Source organism: Lucilia cuprina, chromosome 2 (assembly GCF_022045245.1).
Source record: "Lucilia cuprina isolate Lc7/37 chromosome 2, ASM2204524v1, whole genome shotgun sequence".
In the NCBI taxonomy this organism is placed as follows: Eukaryota; Metazoa; Arthropoda; class Insecta; order Diptera; family Calliphoridae; genus Lucilia; species Lucilia cuprina.
In genome coordinates, this window is record NC_060950.1 from 43,372,139 (window position 1) to 43,391,334 (window position 19,196).

Below are 19,196 nucleotides of genomic sequence, written 5' to 3' on the forward strand. Positions count from 1 at the left end.
GTGTTTCATATTCGCGCATGAAATCTTTATATATTTCGGAAAACACCGGACGATTTAAAAATGAGCTTTCCAACTGCTTAAAACGCTTTAATGCTCCAATCATGTTATTATGAATTTTAGGAAAAGAATTATGCTTTATCAGTGACTTGAATGGCAAATTGACAACATATCTGCCAGAAGTAGAGCGTGTAGTTGTGGCCTCGAAAAAATGTTCACAAGCAATCTCCTCATCACTCAATTCACGAACTGGAGTAATTTCCTCCTGTTCCCAAAAAGATCGAAGGAGATTTTCTAAAATAACGTTATGAAAATGAATGGTTTTTGTGCGTGTTGATTCTGAAGAACCAGAGAACACCCATCCAAAAATAGTATTTTGAAAGAATAAATTATCATGTACGAAAGATTCACCAGGTATTTTAATTTTGGGGCATATATTGGATCCAAGAAGTATATCAATGGGATCCGTTCTATAATAAAATGGATCTGCTAAACTGTCATTATCAATTTTAGGCATAGACAAAGTTTTAACGCAAGTACTCGGTTGATATGACGAGACATTAGGTAGAACTAAGGCTGAGCAGGTTAAACTTGTCAGTAAATCACGTGACAATAAGTCAATATCAACCATTCCTTTAGCTAACTGATCGCTATTTCCTATTCCAGACACATGTGTACGAATTTTGCGTTTTGGAAGACGTAGGAGCTGAACTGCTTCCTCCGTTATCAAACTACCTTGAGCTGCCGGATCCAATAGCGCTCTTAAAGAAAATTGACCATTACTTGTAATTACAGAAAGGCGAATGGTATATAATATAACGTTATGAAATGAATGAGAATTCTGGACTGTAATCCGAGAATTGTCAGATTCTAATAAAACAATGTTAGAATTTTGAACTGAAACGTCATTATCAACATGCAAAACTGTATGATGTGGTTTCTTGCAGGTTCCGCATCTATATAAGGATTTGCAAAGATCGTGATTGTGACCAAGAGAAAAACAATTTCTGCAAATATTTCTATTCTCTAAAAACTCATCCTTTGCCTTCATTGGTAGTGCCAAAAATTTATAGCATTGAGAAAGATAATGATTTCTTTCACAAAATAAACATGAAATCGATTTAGATTTACTCACATTTCCGTTATGTACGTGCGTTTGTCTCCTATTCCTCGTCTGATTATTCTTTTGAACAGTTTCAGATGTGGAGGAAACAGAATCATTAATTGATTCTAAAGTTCTAAAGGTATTCTCAAGAAAAGAAAACCAATCTGATCTGTTTGGTACATCCGTTGAGGATTTTAGCGATTGTTCCCATTCCCTTCTTGTTTGTTGGTCAAGTTTCTGACAGAGTATAGGAATAAGTAAGGGATCCCATTCAGAAGTTCGAATTCCCAGATTTTCAAAAGAATTTATACATTCTTGTGTAATATCCAATAAAATTTTTATACTTTGAAAAGTCCCATCCGATTTTGGAACATTATAAAGCCTAATGGCAAGATTATCCACAATCTTTCGCCTATTGTGGTATCTTAACTCCAACATATTCCATGCCGAGTCATAGTTAGCCTCTGTAACAGATATAGATTTGATGAGAGATGCTGCTTCTCCCGACAACGTTCCCTTCAGATAGTAAAATTTCTGAATTTTGGAAAGAGAAGTATTGGAATGTACTAACGATAGATATATATCCCGGAACGGGATCCAATCTAAATATTGACCTGAGAATTCCGGTAAAGAAATCCTAGGTAAGCGCGCGTCCACACTTTTAATCGTTTCCGACCTGCTGTTAGTAAAAGCAAAAGTGCTACTAAGTGGTGAACGATTAGTATCATCCCTATGCATAATATCAAATAATTTGCCCTTAAAAGTGAAATATATGTCAGAAAATTCAAAGTAGCAATCTTCAACCATGTATGGAACATCATCCATATTCAAGGAAGTTTCACGTATTACTCGAGTGATTTCATCATGCTGATATTTGAATTGCTGAAAAAGTGAATCAAGTTCCTGCGTAAGGCTCTCAATATAACCTAGTGATTTTTCGGAATCATGTTTCAACGAAAACCTAGCATTGAGTTTATTCAATGTGGAAAGCAAATCACGTTGTGTAGCAATTAAAGACTGAAGATCACTCATGATTTAAATTTAGAAAACTCAACAAAACAAAAAAAAAAAAAAGTATTAGAGAATAAATTAAATATTTATTTTATCCAGAAATGGAATTCTAAAAATCAGGTTATGATGAAGAACAACTAAAGTAGAATTTGGTGTACAGAAGTACAATACCGTTAAATCCAAAGATTCAGATAAAGATTTAATAAAATATGTTACAATTGATATCTAACAAGAATGCTTGTCTAAACCAATGTGTGTTTGTACAGAAGTACGTAGTATTCTCCAGATCAAATTAAAATGTAATAATATTGAAAACGTTTCCGTATTATAATACAGAAGTATTGAAAAGTTTGAGGTTACTTTTCAACAATAACGTTGTACAGATGTACAATATAAGGCTCAACTATCAGAAATGATTCCAAATAAAATTAAAACACGCGTTTATGATAAACGAGCAATATTCTGGAGAACAATGATATGAAGATAAAAGAATACTCCAGACTTGCAATAAAGTGCAAGAACGTGTAGTAGTTTCAATTGAAATACGAGAAATTTAGATGTTTAAAATGTACAGATGTACAAAAAAAATATTATAAATAATAAAAAAAAAGTCGAAATCAGACCGCAAAACTTATGTAATCTCAGTCACAAGTAAACCAAAAATACACGAGGTCTTTTCTCCCTCTTCACTTAAAATACGAATAAATATTCACTAAATGATTAAAATTTCCAGACGAGAAAGGAGTTCCCGGGTTTCGGCACCAATGTTTATGATTTTTAGAATTTTAATATAATATCTTGAATTACCTTTAAATTCGGAATGTAAATAAAGGCCTTCTAATAAAAAGGTTTCCCTTCTCTGTATATTAGATTTCTTTTTTACTTTACAAATTGTTTTACGGTCTTATTTATTCGAAGTTCAAAAATGAATAGAATGATTATTACAAAATTTTTAATTTGCATAGCAAGTGAAACAGATTATTGAAAAAAAGAAGAAATAATAACAATAACAACATAATGGTAAAAACAGTTAATTTTGAGTTACTCTTCATTATCATTACATTAGGTTGTTATTAACACATTACTAGTGTATAGTGAGAGCTAATTTTACATTGAGTAATTTTGTTATTCTTTTTAAATAGATATAAGAGAATATAAAAATATCCCAATATTATAAATAGTACAGTGGGTACTCGAATAATGTTATTAATGTTTATAACACTCTTCTTAATTATTAATTATTAATATTATTTATCTATTTTAAGTTATTTGAATAATTTCACAAAAAAAAAAAAATAGGAAAAGCAAATGGTTGAAGAAAAATTTAGTTTTCTGCAACAAGTGATCTTTATGGTATTAATTAAAAACAAGTAATATTTCTATATTCGCCTGTGCCGAATCTTATATACCCTTCACCAAGTATGTTTAAAAAAACAGTTTTTATTTATTTTGTATCTCTGCACACATGTCACACATAACATACACACAAATAAATATAAACTGTAGCAGAAATATTAACCGTTGTACTGTAATACCACCGTCAAACTGTATTACCACCCTCAAACAAATATCAGCTGTATTACCAACATATTACTGATTTATCTCCTTGTTCTTTTTATACCAACTTACCTTCGTGAGAACAAAACAGCATGCAAACATACAAAAAAATTACACAGCTGAATAAAACCAAATACATCTCCACACGCACATGTACATCTTTATCAAATTCACAGTGTTGTTGTTGCTTTTTTAACAAAGCATGAAAAAAAAATAGTCTTTTTCGATGAATTTTTCAGAGGTTGTCTCGGATTTTTGCTCATATCTCCGTTATTTATAGACCGATTTTGCTGATTTTAAATAGGGATCTTCTCGAAAGTATGTCTAACTGAATTATTGAAGATTCGGATCTCGCCGATATCTGGGGACCTCTAAAAACTGATTTCAACAGACAGACAGACAGACGGACATGGCTTAATGGACTCCGCTATCTAAAAGGATCCAGAATATATATACTTTACAGGGTCGGAAAATTATATTATAGAAATTACAAACAGAATGACAAACTTATATATACTCTTCTCACGAAAGTGAAGGGTATAACATGTAGGAAAGTATAGAAGTATATGGCCGACCATGAGTATATTTTTGAAATTTTTATTTTTTATAAAGAAACTTTTATGCTGAATATTACCATAATTCCAAAATATTTAAGCAATTTATTAATAAAAAACTAACATTTTTAAATGAGGTCAAATATGTACCGGTCCTCGGTTAATCTGGGAAAAGGATATATTTTTAAATAACTGTTAGTTTTGTTGAGTTTCATTGAGATATAAATGGTTACATGTCAATTTTAGACGTTTAAGACATTTTTTAAGGGGGTTTGTATGGGGGCTAGGGTCAAATAAGCGCCGATCCTTACGAAAATCTGCGGTGTCATTTATACTTATATAAAACTTATTTGTGCCATTTTAATCGACTCAAAAAAATATTCTGAATGGATCGGTATACTTTAAGGTGGGTATTGGACCAATATCTTTGTATGTTACAAACATCAGCACATCCCCACTATAGTGGTGTAGGGTATAATAAAACAAAACAGTGAAACTATTTAAGTGAGGGGTAGTGTAAATCCCACCCCGAAATTGTATAAGGATTGGTCCATATTTGACTCTAACCGTAATATAACACCTGTTTTTACGCCCTACACCACCAGAGTGGGGAGGGTATTATGCATTTGTGCCAATGTTTGTTATACCTATTTACCTATGTCCGTCTGTGTGTCCATGTAAACTTTATACACACTATACAATTCGCAATTTTTGACAACGATGTGTTAAAAAAACAGTCAGTACCTAAAAGTCTTCTTTTACATACATGAAGCATGGATGCGAATAAGGGCGTAAAGACCACCTTTTCAAAATCGCGTTTTTTCGCATAATTATATTAAACTAACCTTTTTACATCTATTCATAAAAAAATAAATTGAAATATATAAATTTTTCGCTAAAATAGATAGTTTTAAAAGCACGATTTTTAAATACTATTTATTTTTTTGGGTAAAAAATATTAGCAATTTAATGTATTTTTCTGTAAAAAATCGTATAAATTCTAATTCTAATTGCACCAAATTTGCAGAATGGTTGGAAAACATTTCAAATTTATTAATTTTTTAATTATATTGCAATAAAGATTATTATTGAATGAATTATTTAAGTATGAAAGTGTGGACAAGAAGGGCGTATATCCATATCTATAGTTATATTTTAAAAAATTATTATATCTTGTTATTTTCGGATTATTTTAGTTAAAAAGGTCCTATCCAATTTGATAATGAACTAAGATAATAATGTGGTTCGCTGATTTTGACAATAACGCAATAAGGTGCGATTTAAAGATTTTTCTAAGTACAATTTTTACTATGTTATTGTTATTATACTATTTTTATATGCATATTACTATAATTGATTGATTAATATACCAAAAAAAATCTGAAAAAAAGTATGTATGTATAAAAATACTAAAAAATATATATTTTTTTGGTTTGTTTTAATTACCTTTAAGGATAATTAAGGATGTTCTTGAAACTTTAGCAAATAATGCTCTAGACTGTTATGTTGAGGCTGTCCAAGTTTTATATAATAAAATAATTAAGAAGTATATAAAACCCAAAAGATCCCTCTTAATGATTCTCATCTCACTGAATCTACATACATAATTTCATGTTCCTAGGTTCAATATTATATAATATTCAAAAAGTACCTTTTGAAAAACGAAAAAGTACCCAAAAGAAACCTTTTATGGATACTCACCTAATTCAGACTCTAGATACTTAATCACCCTTATTATGTATGTCGTTGTCGACACAAAGTCGCGTCGACGACTTAAAAATTGTATTTGCATTGTAGTATCGATAACAATTTACTGCTGTTGACAACGATTTGCAATTTTGTAAGGCGCTTTAAAGTCAATGTCGTGTTGGATCGACTTCGTTTCAGTCGACACGGGATTTCGCGACGACTCTTACAAAAATTTAAAATTGGTGTCGGTAAATTTAATAAAATAAAGTTTAAATTTATTAAAAATGGAGAAAAAATAAAAATTACCAACGGAAAGCAATTTGAAACCCTAATGACGGAACTGGAAAAAATCCATGCTTGACAAAGGGGTTTAGTAGAGGCACAAATATATGTCATTGTCGACACAAAGTCGCGTCGACAACTTAAAAATTGTATTTGCATTGTAGTTATCGAAAACAATTGACTGCTGTTGACAATGATTTGCAATTTTGTAAGGTGCTTTAAAGTCAATGTCGTGTTGAATCGACTTCGTTTCTGTCGACACGGGATTTGGCGACGACTCTTATAAAAATTTAAAATTGGTGTCGGTAAATTTAATTAAATAAAGTTTGAATTTATTAAAAATGGAGAAAAAAATAAAAATTACCAACGGAAAGCAATTTGAAACCCTAATGTTGGAACTGGAAAAAATCCATGCTTGACAAAGGGGTTTAGTAGAGGCACAAATCCAACTGATTTTAAAAACGATTGGGAACAAATCGCAGTTAAGCTGAACTCTATTGGGCCACCTATTAGCGATGGTTGGCAAAAGGTATTCAATAAATTTATTTTATTTAATTTTTTTCATGCGCAATATATTTTTAGGTGTGGAGAGATTTTAAATGTAAAGTGAAAAATAAATTTTCTCAGAATAAAGCCGAAGGCGGCGGAACGTTTAAACAATTTTCACTATCACCATTGGAAGAAGCTGCAGCTAACCTAATGCAGTTCCAAAAACAATTAAATCCCGAAGGTGAAGTACATGGAATTCAAAATACATGTGAAGAAATCGAAAACTTGGTGGAAAATTTTTTGGATGAAGAAGAAATTTTGCCATCAACTTCAAATATTAATAACAATCCCAATCAACAAACACCTAATACAAAGAAAAAAATTAAAATTCATAAGAATATTGAACACCAGGAATTATTGGAAAAACACACCGACATGCAAAAAAAATATATATTCAGTGAAATCTCTAATACTATGACCGATGTAAAAAATGCCATGAAAGAATCAAGTCGGTATCAGCGAAAGCTGTGGGAGATTGAACAAAAAAATTAAAATGATGGAAAGGCAACACCAAAGGGATGAGCAATTATTTGAAATGAAACTAAAGAAGATTAAAATGGAAATAAAAACAAAAGAATTGGAGGTCTTAGAAAAGCAATGTATGTAATACTTAATGTATTTTAATTATTTTTAATATACATTATAATTAAAAAGACTGAATTTAATTTACAGAAAACTTGCTTTTATTTGTTCTCTTATCTCTGAAGCTTCAGTATTTTGTGAATTTTCGGTGTGATCAACTTCAAAATTATTACTCATATTTTCAGAATTATTTAAAATCCCCGAGTCGTTTCCAATATCAGTGTGATATTCTATACATACGTTATGAAATGCCGCACAAACGTTTACAATTTTTGTTGCTTTTTCAGGTTTATAATGAAGCTGGCGAGCTTCAAGTAAACAGCGAAAACGAACACCAATTGTTCTTTCTACAATATTTCTGGCCTTAACATGTTTGTTGTTTTTATAAAATCCAATAAGAATATTATTCACAATATGACTTTTTTTAATATTACCTAAAAGCCAACAATTTCTCTCACCAGCATCGTAACGTTGACGAAGAACTTGTTTCACACTGCTAATATTCCCAATTAGGGAATCATTAGATGATCCAGCATATCGAGCATCTAAAAATCTAATTCTCATTTTGTGATCACAAATCTAAAAGAATTATAAATATTATCAATTATTATGAAAATGTCAAAATTTATCTTACTATCATGGCGTTTAGGCTAAAAAATCCTTTCCTATTGTAATAAAGATTTTGACACTCTTTTCTAGGAGCTAAAATTTTAATGTGCGTTTCATCTACGTAGCCAATAACTCCCGGAAATCCAGTTTTCTCAAAAAACTCTAATTTAGCTTCAGCCTTTTCTTCTTCTGTCATCTCAAATTTAATAAATAGTGGACATATGAGCCTTTGCAAAACGTCTAAAGTCTCTTCCAAAACTAAAGAAGTTGTGGATTGTGATATTCCAAGATTGAAGTCATTGCCAACACTTAACTGGTACGATCCTTGCGCCAAAAACCGCAATGTCGTTGCAAGTTTTACCGTGTTGGATGTAAAGGTTGATCGTATTCCACACTTCATTAAGGGCTCTATTTTTTCCAAAACAAATTTAAACGATTTATTTAAGCGAAAATATTCAACAAATCTGTAATAAAATAAAATTTAAGTACCTTTTTCGATTTTGGAAATACTCACCAGCTTATAAGAAAATGTTGATTACGTACTTAAAGATTTCCGACATTTGCCTCAAGATTTTTCTTTGAAGCTTAAGGTTTTTTTATTTTCTTCACGTCACTTGAACTTTCACTTTCCGACATAAAAAAACATTTTTGATACAGATAAAATTCAAATGAAATGCAACAAATGTCACGAAATTAATAGAGATGATAATTATTTAATTTAAATTATCGATAACATGTCGACATCAACGCAACAGCCTTAGAAAATACAGAAATAGCGTCGACGTGATGTCGATGTCGACTTGAAGTGACAACGACTACTAATTGATAACGTCGTCGACAACGACATACATGTGAATTTCATGTTCCGATGTTCAATATTATAGAATATTCAAAAAATACCTTTTGGAAAACGAACAAGTTAGAGTGCTATATTCGGCTGAACCGAATCTACCAACTACTTTTATATTAATACTTTTCTAATTGATCAAATATTTGTAGAACATTATTATTACATCAAAAGCTAAACAAAAAGAACAACAACGCTAAACGAAATAAACCACAAAATACACAAGGCATCTAAACCAACAGACATCTAAACATACATAACGATAAACACAGAAAACCAAAAACAAAAATAACAACGCAATGACGCCAACAGCATCCAAACATGCAAAAAAAAAAAAAAATACACAGCTGAATAAAACCAAATACATCTACACACACACGTGTACATCTTTTTCTAATATACAGTTTTGTTGTTACTTTTTGATGAAATTTTCAGAGGTTGTCTCGGATTTTTCTCATATATCCGTTATTTACCGACCGATTTTGCTGATTTTAAATAGCGATCTTCTCGAAAGCATGTCTAATAGAATTATTGAAGATTCGGATCTCGCCGATATCTGGGGTGCTCTAAAAACTGATTTCAACAGACAGACGGACATGGCTTAATCGACTCCGCTACCTATAAGGATCCAGAATATATATTTTTTAAAGGATCGGAAAATTATATTATAGAAATTACAAACGGAATGACAAACTTATATATACCCTTCTCACGAAGGTGAAGGGTATAAAAATAGTATTTATGCCAAATATTTTATGGGTATCACTATTTAGTAATGAGTTATGTGCCTTTAAGTATTTTTCTAAAAGGGGACCTTGTATGTGAGCTATGATTAATTATGGACCATCGGAAGAAAATTTCACAATATTATTTCTCTGTATATGAGCAGATGAGCCAACCATTATATACATAATAATTTAGTAATGACTTAAACGCACATAAGTTATTTTCGGGAGGGGACTTTGTATGGGAGCTATGACTAGTTATCGACCGATCGAACATTTATTTCTCTGTATATGAGCAATACTTATACCAATTTTTATATGGATATCTTAATTAATTAATGAGTTAAGTGCGTTTAAGTGATTTTCGGGAGGGGACCTTGTATGGGAGCAATGACCAATTACAAAATTCACAGTAATATTTTCTGCATATGAGCAATACTTGTACCAAATTTTATAAGGATATCTTAATTAAGTAATGAGTTATACGCGTTTAAGTGATTTTCGGGAGCGGACCTTGTATGGGAGCTATGACCAAATATTGACCAATCAGAAAAATCTTCCACAGTAATATTTATATGCATAAGACCAATACTTATACCAAATTTTATATCGATATCTTAATTTAGTAATGAGTTATGCAAGTTAAAGTGATTTTCGGGAGGGGACTTTGTATGGGTGATTTGACCAATTTTGGATATCTTAATTAAGTCGGGAGGGGACCTTGTATGGGAGCTATGACCAATTATGAACCAATACAAAAATACTTTAATGGTAATATTTCTGTATATAAGAGCAATACTTGTACCAAATTTTATATGGATATCTTAATTTAGTAATAATTTATACGCGTTTAAGTGATTTTCGGGAGGGGACGTTGTATAGGAGCTATGTCCAATTACGGACCGATCCAGAAAATTTTTTCTCCGAATGAATTCTATTGACATAAGATATTAATATGTAAAATTTTGTGAAGATATCGACATTGCGACGGAAGTTATTAACAAAAAAACAATTTTCCGGGAATATGTACTTTTGTATGGGAGGTATATGAAATTGTGAACTGATTCTGGCGATTTTCCGCGGAGATGAAGCTCTTGTGTAGAAACGAATGTATTGTCTTCTTGCATAGTTTCCGAGAAAATTACATCAGAATGTGTAAAAAGTACTTACTTTTTTGGAGGTTGTTCCAAATTTTGATTCTTAACTTTTCCCGATGTGAACCGATTTTGCTCATTTTCAATACTAAGCAACTTAGTGAACTTGGTTAAATCCTATTGCTTCGTTTTATCGTGAGCGTGTTTTACACAAACAGATGGACATAGCTAAATCGACTCAGAATTTGATAAGAATATATACTTTGTTCCCTTTAATGGTTTTTCATCTAATTCCGAACTTACATACTTAAATTCATAAATTCACAGTACTGCAGTATCAAAATACACGTACATTATTGTGAAAATATTAAACAAGCATGTGTAGGATGCTTGTTAACATTTTGCTTAATTTAGAAACGAATTTTACTAGTCTCGCTCGTTGGCAGTTGTGTAGTGTTTGATATAATTAAGCAAAAACATCTCGAAATCTCGAGTGACCAGTGTGATCAGTTCGAACTTTTGCGTACAAACATCAACTGCTTTTTGAACTTCGGCAGCACTACAAACAGTATTCATAAAATAAACGAGTGACTTGTAAGTAATTTTTTACGCACTCGAGAAGATGTCTACTTCATTCTTAATTTTATGTTGCTAGGTTCAATATTATAGATTATCAAAAAAGTACCAAAAAGTTTCCTTTTATGGGTTCTCATCTAATTCCGAATCTACATACTTAATTTCATGTTCCTAGGTTAAAAATAATAGAATATTTGAAAAACGAAAAAGTACCGAAAAGTTCCCTTTTAGAGGTTCTCACCTAAAATCGACTTTATTCAGGGTTTAATATTATAGAAAATTCAAAAAGTACCTTTTGAAAAACGAAAAAGTACCAAAAAGTTCTTTTATGGCATCTAACTTAGACCAGGCACCACATACTTAATTTCATGTTTCCAAAAAAGCCAATAAAAACATATTAGTGCAGCATTCGCTCTACTACTCTTGCTCTGCCTTGTTTTATAATTAAGAGTACAATAACAAAATATATCGTATGATTATGTATTTTGTTTGTGACAAAATGCCATCCTATGGCGTATAGCTTTTTTCTAAAAGTTATATCGTACATCTCGCTGCTTATCCATCTGTTCCTTAGCATTAAGTTGATCGAGTTACGGAGCACCCGGCACCCTGGTTTTAATAAGAGTATCATTGTGCACATTATTGAAAGCGCCTTCCTCCAGTGGAGAATCAAAAGATAAGTAAAAAGATGCATAAAATACATGTTCTCGGTCGAAGCCCTGTATAAATGTAAAAAAAGTTTAAAATTTACCTATTTTAATTCAGAATCCTTGTTGCGAATCGCCCAAGGTTCTTGGATTAAAGGTATATGTGACTGTGTTAATCTTAGCCATCATGGCAGTACTGATTAATGTACTGCCCAATAAAACAATACACATTGTCGAATTTTCGTATATCATAAATTCTATGGGAAATCAATTAAGAATTAACCGATGGTCTTCAGATTTCTTTTTGTTGTAAACACATACTTCATTAGACACGTAAGACATAAACGGGACTTTTATGGCGATTTTAATTTGTTCTAAAACTACAAAAAATCAAAAAGGTATACAATTATATATTTTCACAAGCTATACCCAGTGTGCTTCGCTACCCTCATCGTAATGGAATAAAATAAATATCATTATTGTAAATGTATATATATCTGCAATATCAAAAATTCCCCCTTTAGAGAACTCTTTAAGTTTGATTTTATACATTTTCATTAAATCAGGATGACGCATGTTTAATTTTCAACCAGAAACCAAAAAAATCACATAAAGATTTTTATACAATCAAGAAGCTACATGTCCAATTTAATGTTTTTAGGTTCAATATTATAGAAAATTCGAAAAGTATTAGTAAAGGAACAAAAAAGTACCAGAGTATGCTTTTTCAATTTTCTTTCAATTGGGATACTGCGTGTTTAATTTTATGTTTATATATTCAATATTTTAGAAAGCTCTAAAAGTACCAGTACCAGTGAAGTACGAAAAAGTACCAAAGGACCTATTTTATTTAATTTCATGTTCCTAAGTTCAATATTATAGAAAATTCAAAAAGTACCAGAAAATATTCCAGTTTAAATTTTCATGCACTCAAGTCCCTGATTGCTTTTATAGATTCTAATTAACTCCGGGCTCCACATGCTTAATTTCATGTTTCTAGGATCAATATTATACAAAACACAAAAAGTACCTTTTGAAGAACGAAAAAGTACCAAAAAGTGCCCTTTTATAGGTTCACACTTAATCCACGCTCTAAACGCTTTATTTCATGTTTCTAGGTTCAATATTATAGAAAATTCAAAATGTACCTTTTAAAGAACGGAAAAGTACCAAAAAGTCCCCTTTTATAGGTCCTCCCTTAATCCGGGCTCTACATGCTTAATTTCACGTTTCTAGGTTCAATATTATACAAAAATCCAAAAAGTACCTTTTGAAGAACGAAAGATTTCAAAAAGTTCCCTTTTATATGTTCTCACTTAATCGAGGCTCTACATACTTAATTTCATGTTTCTAGGTTCAATATTATAAAAAATTCAAAAAGTACCTTTTGATGAACGAAAAGTCCCCTTTTATAGATTTTAATTTACTCCGGGCTCTACATGCTTAATTTCATGCTTCTAGGTTAAATTTTATAGAAAACTCAAAAAGTACCTTTTGTAGAACGAAGCAGTACCGAAAAGTCTCCTTTTATAGATTCTCATTTACTCCGGGCTCTACATGCTTAATTTCATGTTTCTAGGTTCAATATTATACAGAAATCCAAAAAGTACCTTTTATAGGTTCTCACTTAACCCATCCTCTACATACATAATTTCATGTTTCTAGGTTCAATATTATAGGAAATTCAAAAAGTACCTTTTGAAGAACGAAAAAGTACCAAAAAGTTCCCTTTTATAGATTCTCATTTACTCCAGGCTCTACATACTTAATTTCGTGTTTCTAGGTTCAATATTATAGGAAATTCAAAAAGTACCTTTTGAAGAACGAAAAAGTACCAAAAAGTCCCCTTTTATAGTTTCTCATTTACTCCGGGCTCTACATGCTTAATTTCATTTTTCTAGATTAAATTTTATAGAAAACTCAAAAAGTACCTTTGTAGAACGAAAAAGTACCAAAAAATCCGCTTTTATAGATTCTCATTTACTACGTGCTCTACATGCTTAATTTCATGTTTTTAGGTTCAATATTATAGAAAATTCAAAAAATACCAGTCGAAGTACGAAAAAGTACCAAAAAGTCCCCTTTTATAGATTCTCACTTACTCCGGGCTCTACATGCTTAATTTCATGCTTCTAGGTTTAATTTTAAAGAAAACTCAAGAAAATACCTGTGTAGAACGAAAAAGTACCAAAAAGTCTCTTTATTATTAGTTTCATGTTTCTACCAGATGGAGAATGAAAAAGTACCAAAAAATATCACTTGGTACCGGGTTTCCAAATAACACCTCATTAGCATATTTAGTGTTTCTAAATCTAAAAATTTAATCTAAATTGGATCATTGTGTTTGAATAAAATCAAATTTCCAGTTTTTACCCCTTTTGGTACTTTTTTTCTACCCATAAACGAAATAAAAATTCTATTCCAAAAAGTTGCAACATCGTAGTGGGAGCCCGTTATTACGTATTTATATGTATAAGTTAATAAACCAAAATCAATGTTTTATGAAAAAAGTACCAAAAATAGGTACAATTTTCACCCCTTAAACATCCGAATAACCAAAAAGTACTAAATTTATATTTTTATTTTTTCGTCAAGTTATGAAGGAGTCAAAAATATTGTTTGAATGTTCACTGGTTTAAAAGATACATGGGGTGCAAAAAAAGTACCAAAATACAGTTTTTACCCGTTTATTCCCTAAAGGGGCCGAAATTGAAAAAAGTACCAGACACCTGTCCGCTTATTTTTTAAATGAACGACGATAAGCTTTAAACTATTTTTGTATCTTTTCTAGTTTAGGAGATATGAGGTTACCGGTTTTACCCGTTTTTACCCTTTTTTACCCCCTAAACTTTCGAATTTTCAAAAATCCCTTCTTAGTGGATCTATTTGGTGGGAGACCAACCCCCTGTCCAAATTTCAGCTCTTTAGCTTTAACCGTTTAGGCTGTGCGATGATGAATCAGTCAATCAATCAGTCAGTCAGTAACGTTAGAATTTTATATATATAGATAACTTTGAGATTTTCGGATTTTGTTGATTTAAAAGACAATCTAATACTATGGCTGTGCTCTTCCATTCTAATATAATTTTTATATTAAAAAGTTTAAAATTGTGCATTTTTTATGAATTTCGTCGAATTTTATTAAAACCCTATTCTTCATTAGCATGCACCTCTTGCAAAGAAATTAAATTGGTCAATTTTATGGACTAACTTTAAGAAATATTATTATGGACTAACTTTAAGACATAATATTATGGACTAACTTTAAGAAATAATCAAAACGTCGTCTTTAGTGTGATGTAGGGTGTTTTTAGACTGCATTGAAATTAACAATAATCGATAATATTTAGCGATTATTTAAGAATTAGCATAAAGTGCTGAAAGTTGTGTTATAAAAACTTTTTCAGAAAAATGAAATTTCCAAGTGTTTTAATTTTTTAAAATTATTTTTAAATGTAAATATTGGTCCAACCCAACAAACACAAAGAGTTTATTTAAAATTAAGAATAATTTTAAATGAAGATCTTTCATAAACTGATCAACTGAAATTTAATAAAAATGGCTAATTCAAACCATTATGTTATAAAAATAATGAATTATAATAGCAACAAAAATATTAAAACTTTTTGTTTGTGTTTGTTGGGTATAATATTTTTTAACTAATACATTCTCACGACTTAGGATTTTGACAGCAGACTTAGGTTCTGTCATACTCAGATTCGCTTCTATGTATATATTCTATGTTTTCCGTGACTTTTTACCTCTAATTATGTAAAGGAGAAGCTATGTGCCAATTTTCATTTCGCTATCTGAAATTCCCCAGTTTGCTAATTTGTTTGCCTAATGTAATACATCATGAATTTTAACTCACAATAAAAATATGTAATCCATATTTTCGCCCAGTTATTATATTGATTAGAAATAAATTAAGAATGATAAAGATAATCATTCATGAATTCTTTGATTTATCTCTTACATATCGATAAATAAATAAAACTTAGCCATTGAATTTATTCTTAATTATTGTTTTGTGAGATGTGGTTATTTTGATCTATCGTGGATCAATGATGAATCTAGACCATTGACGAGCAGAATTGCGATTCGAATGCTCGCGTGTAGTCCAAAAATTATGCTGACGCTTCGTTGCTGCACTAAAAGCTGCGTGTATTGGTGTGTCTGTGTTTTAGTAAAATAAAAACTTGTTTGTTGTTTGTAATTTTTGAATGCATGTTATGTTTTCTTTTAATACACAAAATATTTGATATTATTTGGGAAAATTATTTTTAAAGAAAATATGAATGGTCAAAAATAATTGTTTAATTATGTTAAATATGCTTAAAAAATATTTAGTTTTTTCATGAGATTACTTTATATATTTCTACGCTTTTTCAATAAATTATTAAAAAATTATTTTATTAAAAAAATATTTTATTTTGCAAAATATTTTATTTTGTTATGCATAACTTTTTACAGTGTGCTACTACTAAATGTTGACTTGAATACGGTTCTTTGTTACTTAACGCATACAAATATTTACTTGATAGTATGTGTCTGCCCACTACTGGTCTAGACTATTCTCATTTTATCAAATTTCGTCAACTGCTTTTTAATTAATGTTAAAAAAATTATATTTTTCAATTTTAGATTATTGGATTACTTAATGCATTTACACCTCAACGTAACTTGGATGATTTTCAAGATGTTTATCTCGTAATGGAACTAATGGACGCTAATTTATGTCAAGTAATTCAAATGGATCTCGACCATGATAGAATGTCATACCTACTTTACCAAATGCTCTGTGGTATAAAACATCTTCATTCTGCTGGAATAATTCATAGGGTAAGATTAAAAAATTGAAAATTGTATTTCATAAATTAAAAACAAAAATAAATAAATATGTTTTTTTACACGGATTAAAACTATTTTTTACAAGGATTAAAAAGTTAAAGTTTTACATAAAATGCATTTTTAGGCAGTTATGTTTAGTCTCATACATACAGAGTGGGAGATTATAAAAAGAACGAACAAAAATGAAAGTACTTTCATTAACTTATTCAACAGAAAACAAGAAAAATCTGAAATCGCGTTTGTAATATTGTTGATCAGCATCGAGTAATTGAAGGTCTTGGATAAATCCGGGGCTGAAGACCTTTTGCGGCCTGTGCTATGCGCTTCTCTGAATCCTAAAATTTTAAAATATTTGTTACGGGTGATAAAATAAGGAGATAGTACGGTAGGATTCTCCTTGATATCGAGTTTTGTCTGCTTTTAGAATAGGGATTACCCAAACTACCTTTCAGATATATGGAATCAAAAAATTTGAATAAAGTGTTCCAGAAGGCTTCTGATGGTTTTGATTTTAAAATGTTGTCTGCATAACTTTTTTGGTGCGGTCCTGTATGGTGAGGTGTTCAATTGCGTTGGACATTTTTTTACATCTGTATGCTACAAAATACTAACGCAATAGCAGAGGTTTTGATTCACGAAAACATGACATTGTGCCCCTTTACTAGGAAGACCTTCGTTTCCTTGTGCAGGTGATGTTCCGAGGTAATTTATAGGCAGCCCATTAAAGTTTTTAGGGCGGAATTTTGGAAGCTTTGAATGTTTCTCCAATGTATATCACTGAGCGAATATGACCACACTGGGCAGTATAATGAAGCACTGACCGACCAATCGTTTTATATGTAGCTTGATTGCAGTGGCGTGAATTAAGGAAGTAAAGAGGCTATAAAATTTGACGATCAAGATTTTTGGGTGGTGCACGGTTGGAATTTGAACTCCATATAAGTGGATTAAAAATCATAGTATTTTCATTTTTTTATAGTCGTCATTTTTAGCTTATACAAAAACACATTTAAATAAGTAAGAGTTCTATATTCGGCTGCGCCGAATATTTTATACCCTTCACCATGGCGTCTTAAAAGAAACAGTCAGTACCAAAAAGACCTCTTTTGCATCACTTTCTCAGTGGCCTCCGGTAGGTTAGTGGTTAGTGTTCTAGTCTGATAGACCGAAGGAGGTGGTGTTCGATTCCCACCCGTGGCACTGGTTAAAGAGCGCACAACAGGTCCGATAGAGGCCTAGGTGTATTTCTTCGGATTTGATGTGTATACATCCTCCTTTCAAACTAACTAACATCACTTTCTTCATCATGCTTGAATTCATGTTTCCAGATTAAATATTATAGAAAATTGAAAAGAGTACCTTTTGAAAAACGAAAAAGTAGCCAAAAGTTCCCTTTTTTGGGTTCTCATCTAATTCCGAATCTACATACTTAATTTCATGTTTCTAGGTTCAATTTTACAGAATATTCTAAAAGTACCATTTGAAAAACGAAAAAGTACCAAAAAGTTCCCTTTTATGGGTTCTCATTTCATTCAGACTCTACATACCTAATTTCATATAGGTTCAATATTAGAAAAAATTCCAAAAGTACGAAAAAGTTCATTTTTATGGCTTCTTACTTAAACCAGGCTCCACATAAATAGTTTCATGTTTCTAGCCAATAACAACACACTACTGCTCTGCTACTCTTGCTCTGCTTTTTTTTTAAACAAGAGTACAATAACAAAATTTACCGTATGATTATGTACTTTGTTTTTGTTTTTTGCAATTTCTGCATGAATAAAAAATCTAAATTTTTTATGAAATTTTCAGAGGATGTCTCGGATTTTTGCTCATATCTTCGGTATTTATGGACCGATTTTGATGATTCTAAATAGCGATGTTCTCGAAAGTATGTCTAACAGAATTATTGAAGATTCGGATCTCGCCGATATCTGGGTTTTGCCAACCAGCAATACTGTAAAAAATATTCCGTAAGAAAATTACGGAATTTCTATAAGATTGCATGAAATAGTTTTGAACATATTGTTCTGAGATCAAGATTTTCAATCGCTGCACGATGGGGTAAATTTCACAAAAGTGACGATTAATTGGTTTTGTAAAATCATTTGTTTTATAAAATTGGGTACCGAATAAAACTAGACAAAATTATGTATCACTAACACTAAAAATTTTTTTGTAAACATTACTGATGGTTATACCCCCCATCAAAAAAGATATATTGAAGTATATTGATTCTGTCATTCCGTTTTTAATACATCGAAATATTATTCATAAACCTACAAAAGTATATATATTCTGGGTCCTATTAAATTCTATTGAAAGCACGATAGAGTCCGAACGGAAAGAGCCAGAGAGAAATTTTACACAAATATTCCTGAAATAATTTGCTTAGAGTTTGCAAACTAATGGTTTTCATAACAAACCTATTTTAAATGCCAAAACTTAAAGAGTTTGTTGGAAATTCTTTTATATTTCTAAGATACCGTTAGCAACATTATTTTCATTATATTAATTACTA

At 30.8% G+C, this 19,196-nt stretch overlaps 2 protein-coding genes across 4 annotated transcripts in view; one reads left to right on the top strand and one right to left on the bottom strand.

The window, feature by feature from the left end:
- The window catches only part of LOC111687549 (stress-activated protein kinase JNK), a 236,577-nt gene that overhangs the window by 138,912 nt on the left and 78,469 nt on the right, over positions 1 to 19,196 (top strand). For all 3 annotated transcript variants that reach the window (XM_046956491.1, XM_046956492.1, XM_046956493.1), the window contains one exon: positions 16,469 to 16,666. In XM_046956491.1, the coding sequence (XP_046812447.1) occupies positions 16,469 to 16,666 (198 nt within the window). The remainder of the gene's footprint in view (positions 1 to 16,468; positions 16,667 to 19,196) is intronic.
- On the bottom strand, positions 7,411 to 7,890 carry LOC124421389 (putative nuclease HARBI1). Its single transcript, XM_046956495.1, has one exon. The coding sequence runs from the start codon at positions 7,888 to 7,890 to the stop codon at positions 7,411 to 7,413; it is 480 nt and encodes a 159-aa protein (XP_046812451.1).

What these genes read in the sequence shown, in the direction of transcription:
- LOC124421389 (XM_046956495.1), bottom strand. Translation starts at nt 7,890, where the DNA reads ATGAGAATTAGATTTTTAGATGCTCGATATGCTGGATCATCTAATGAT.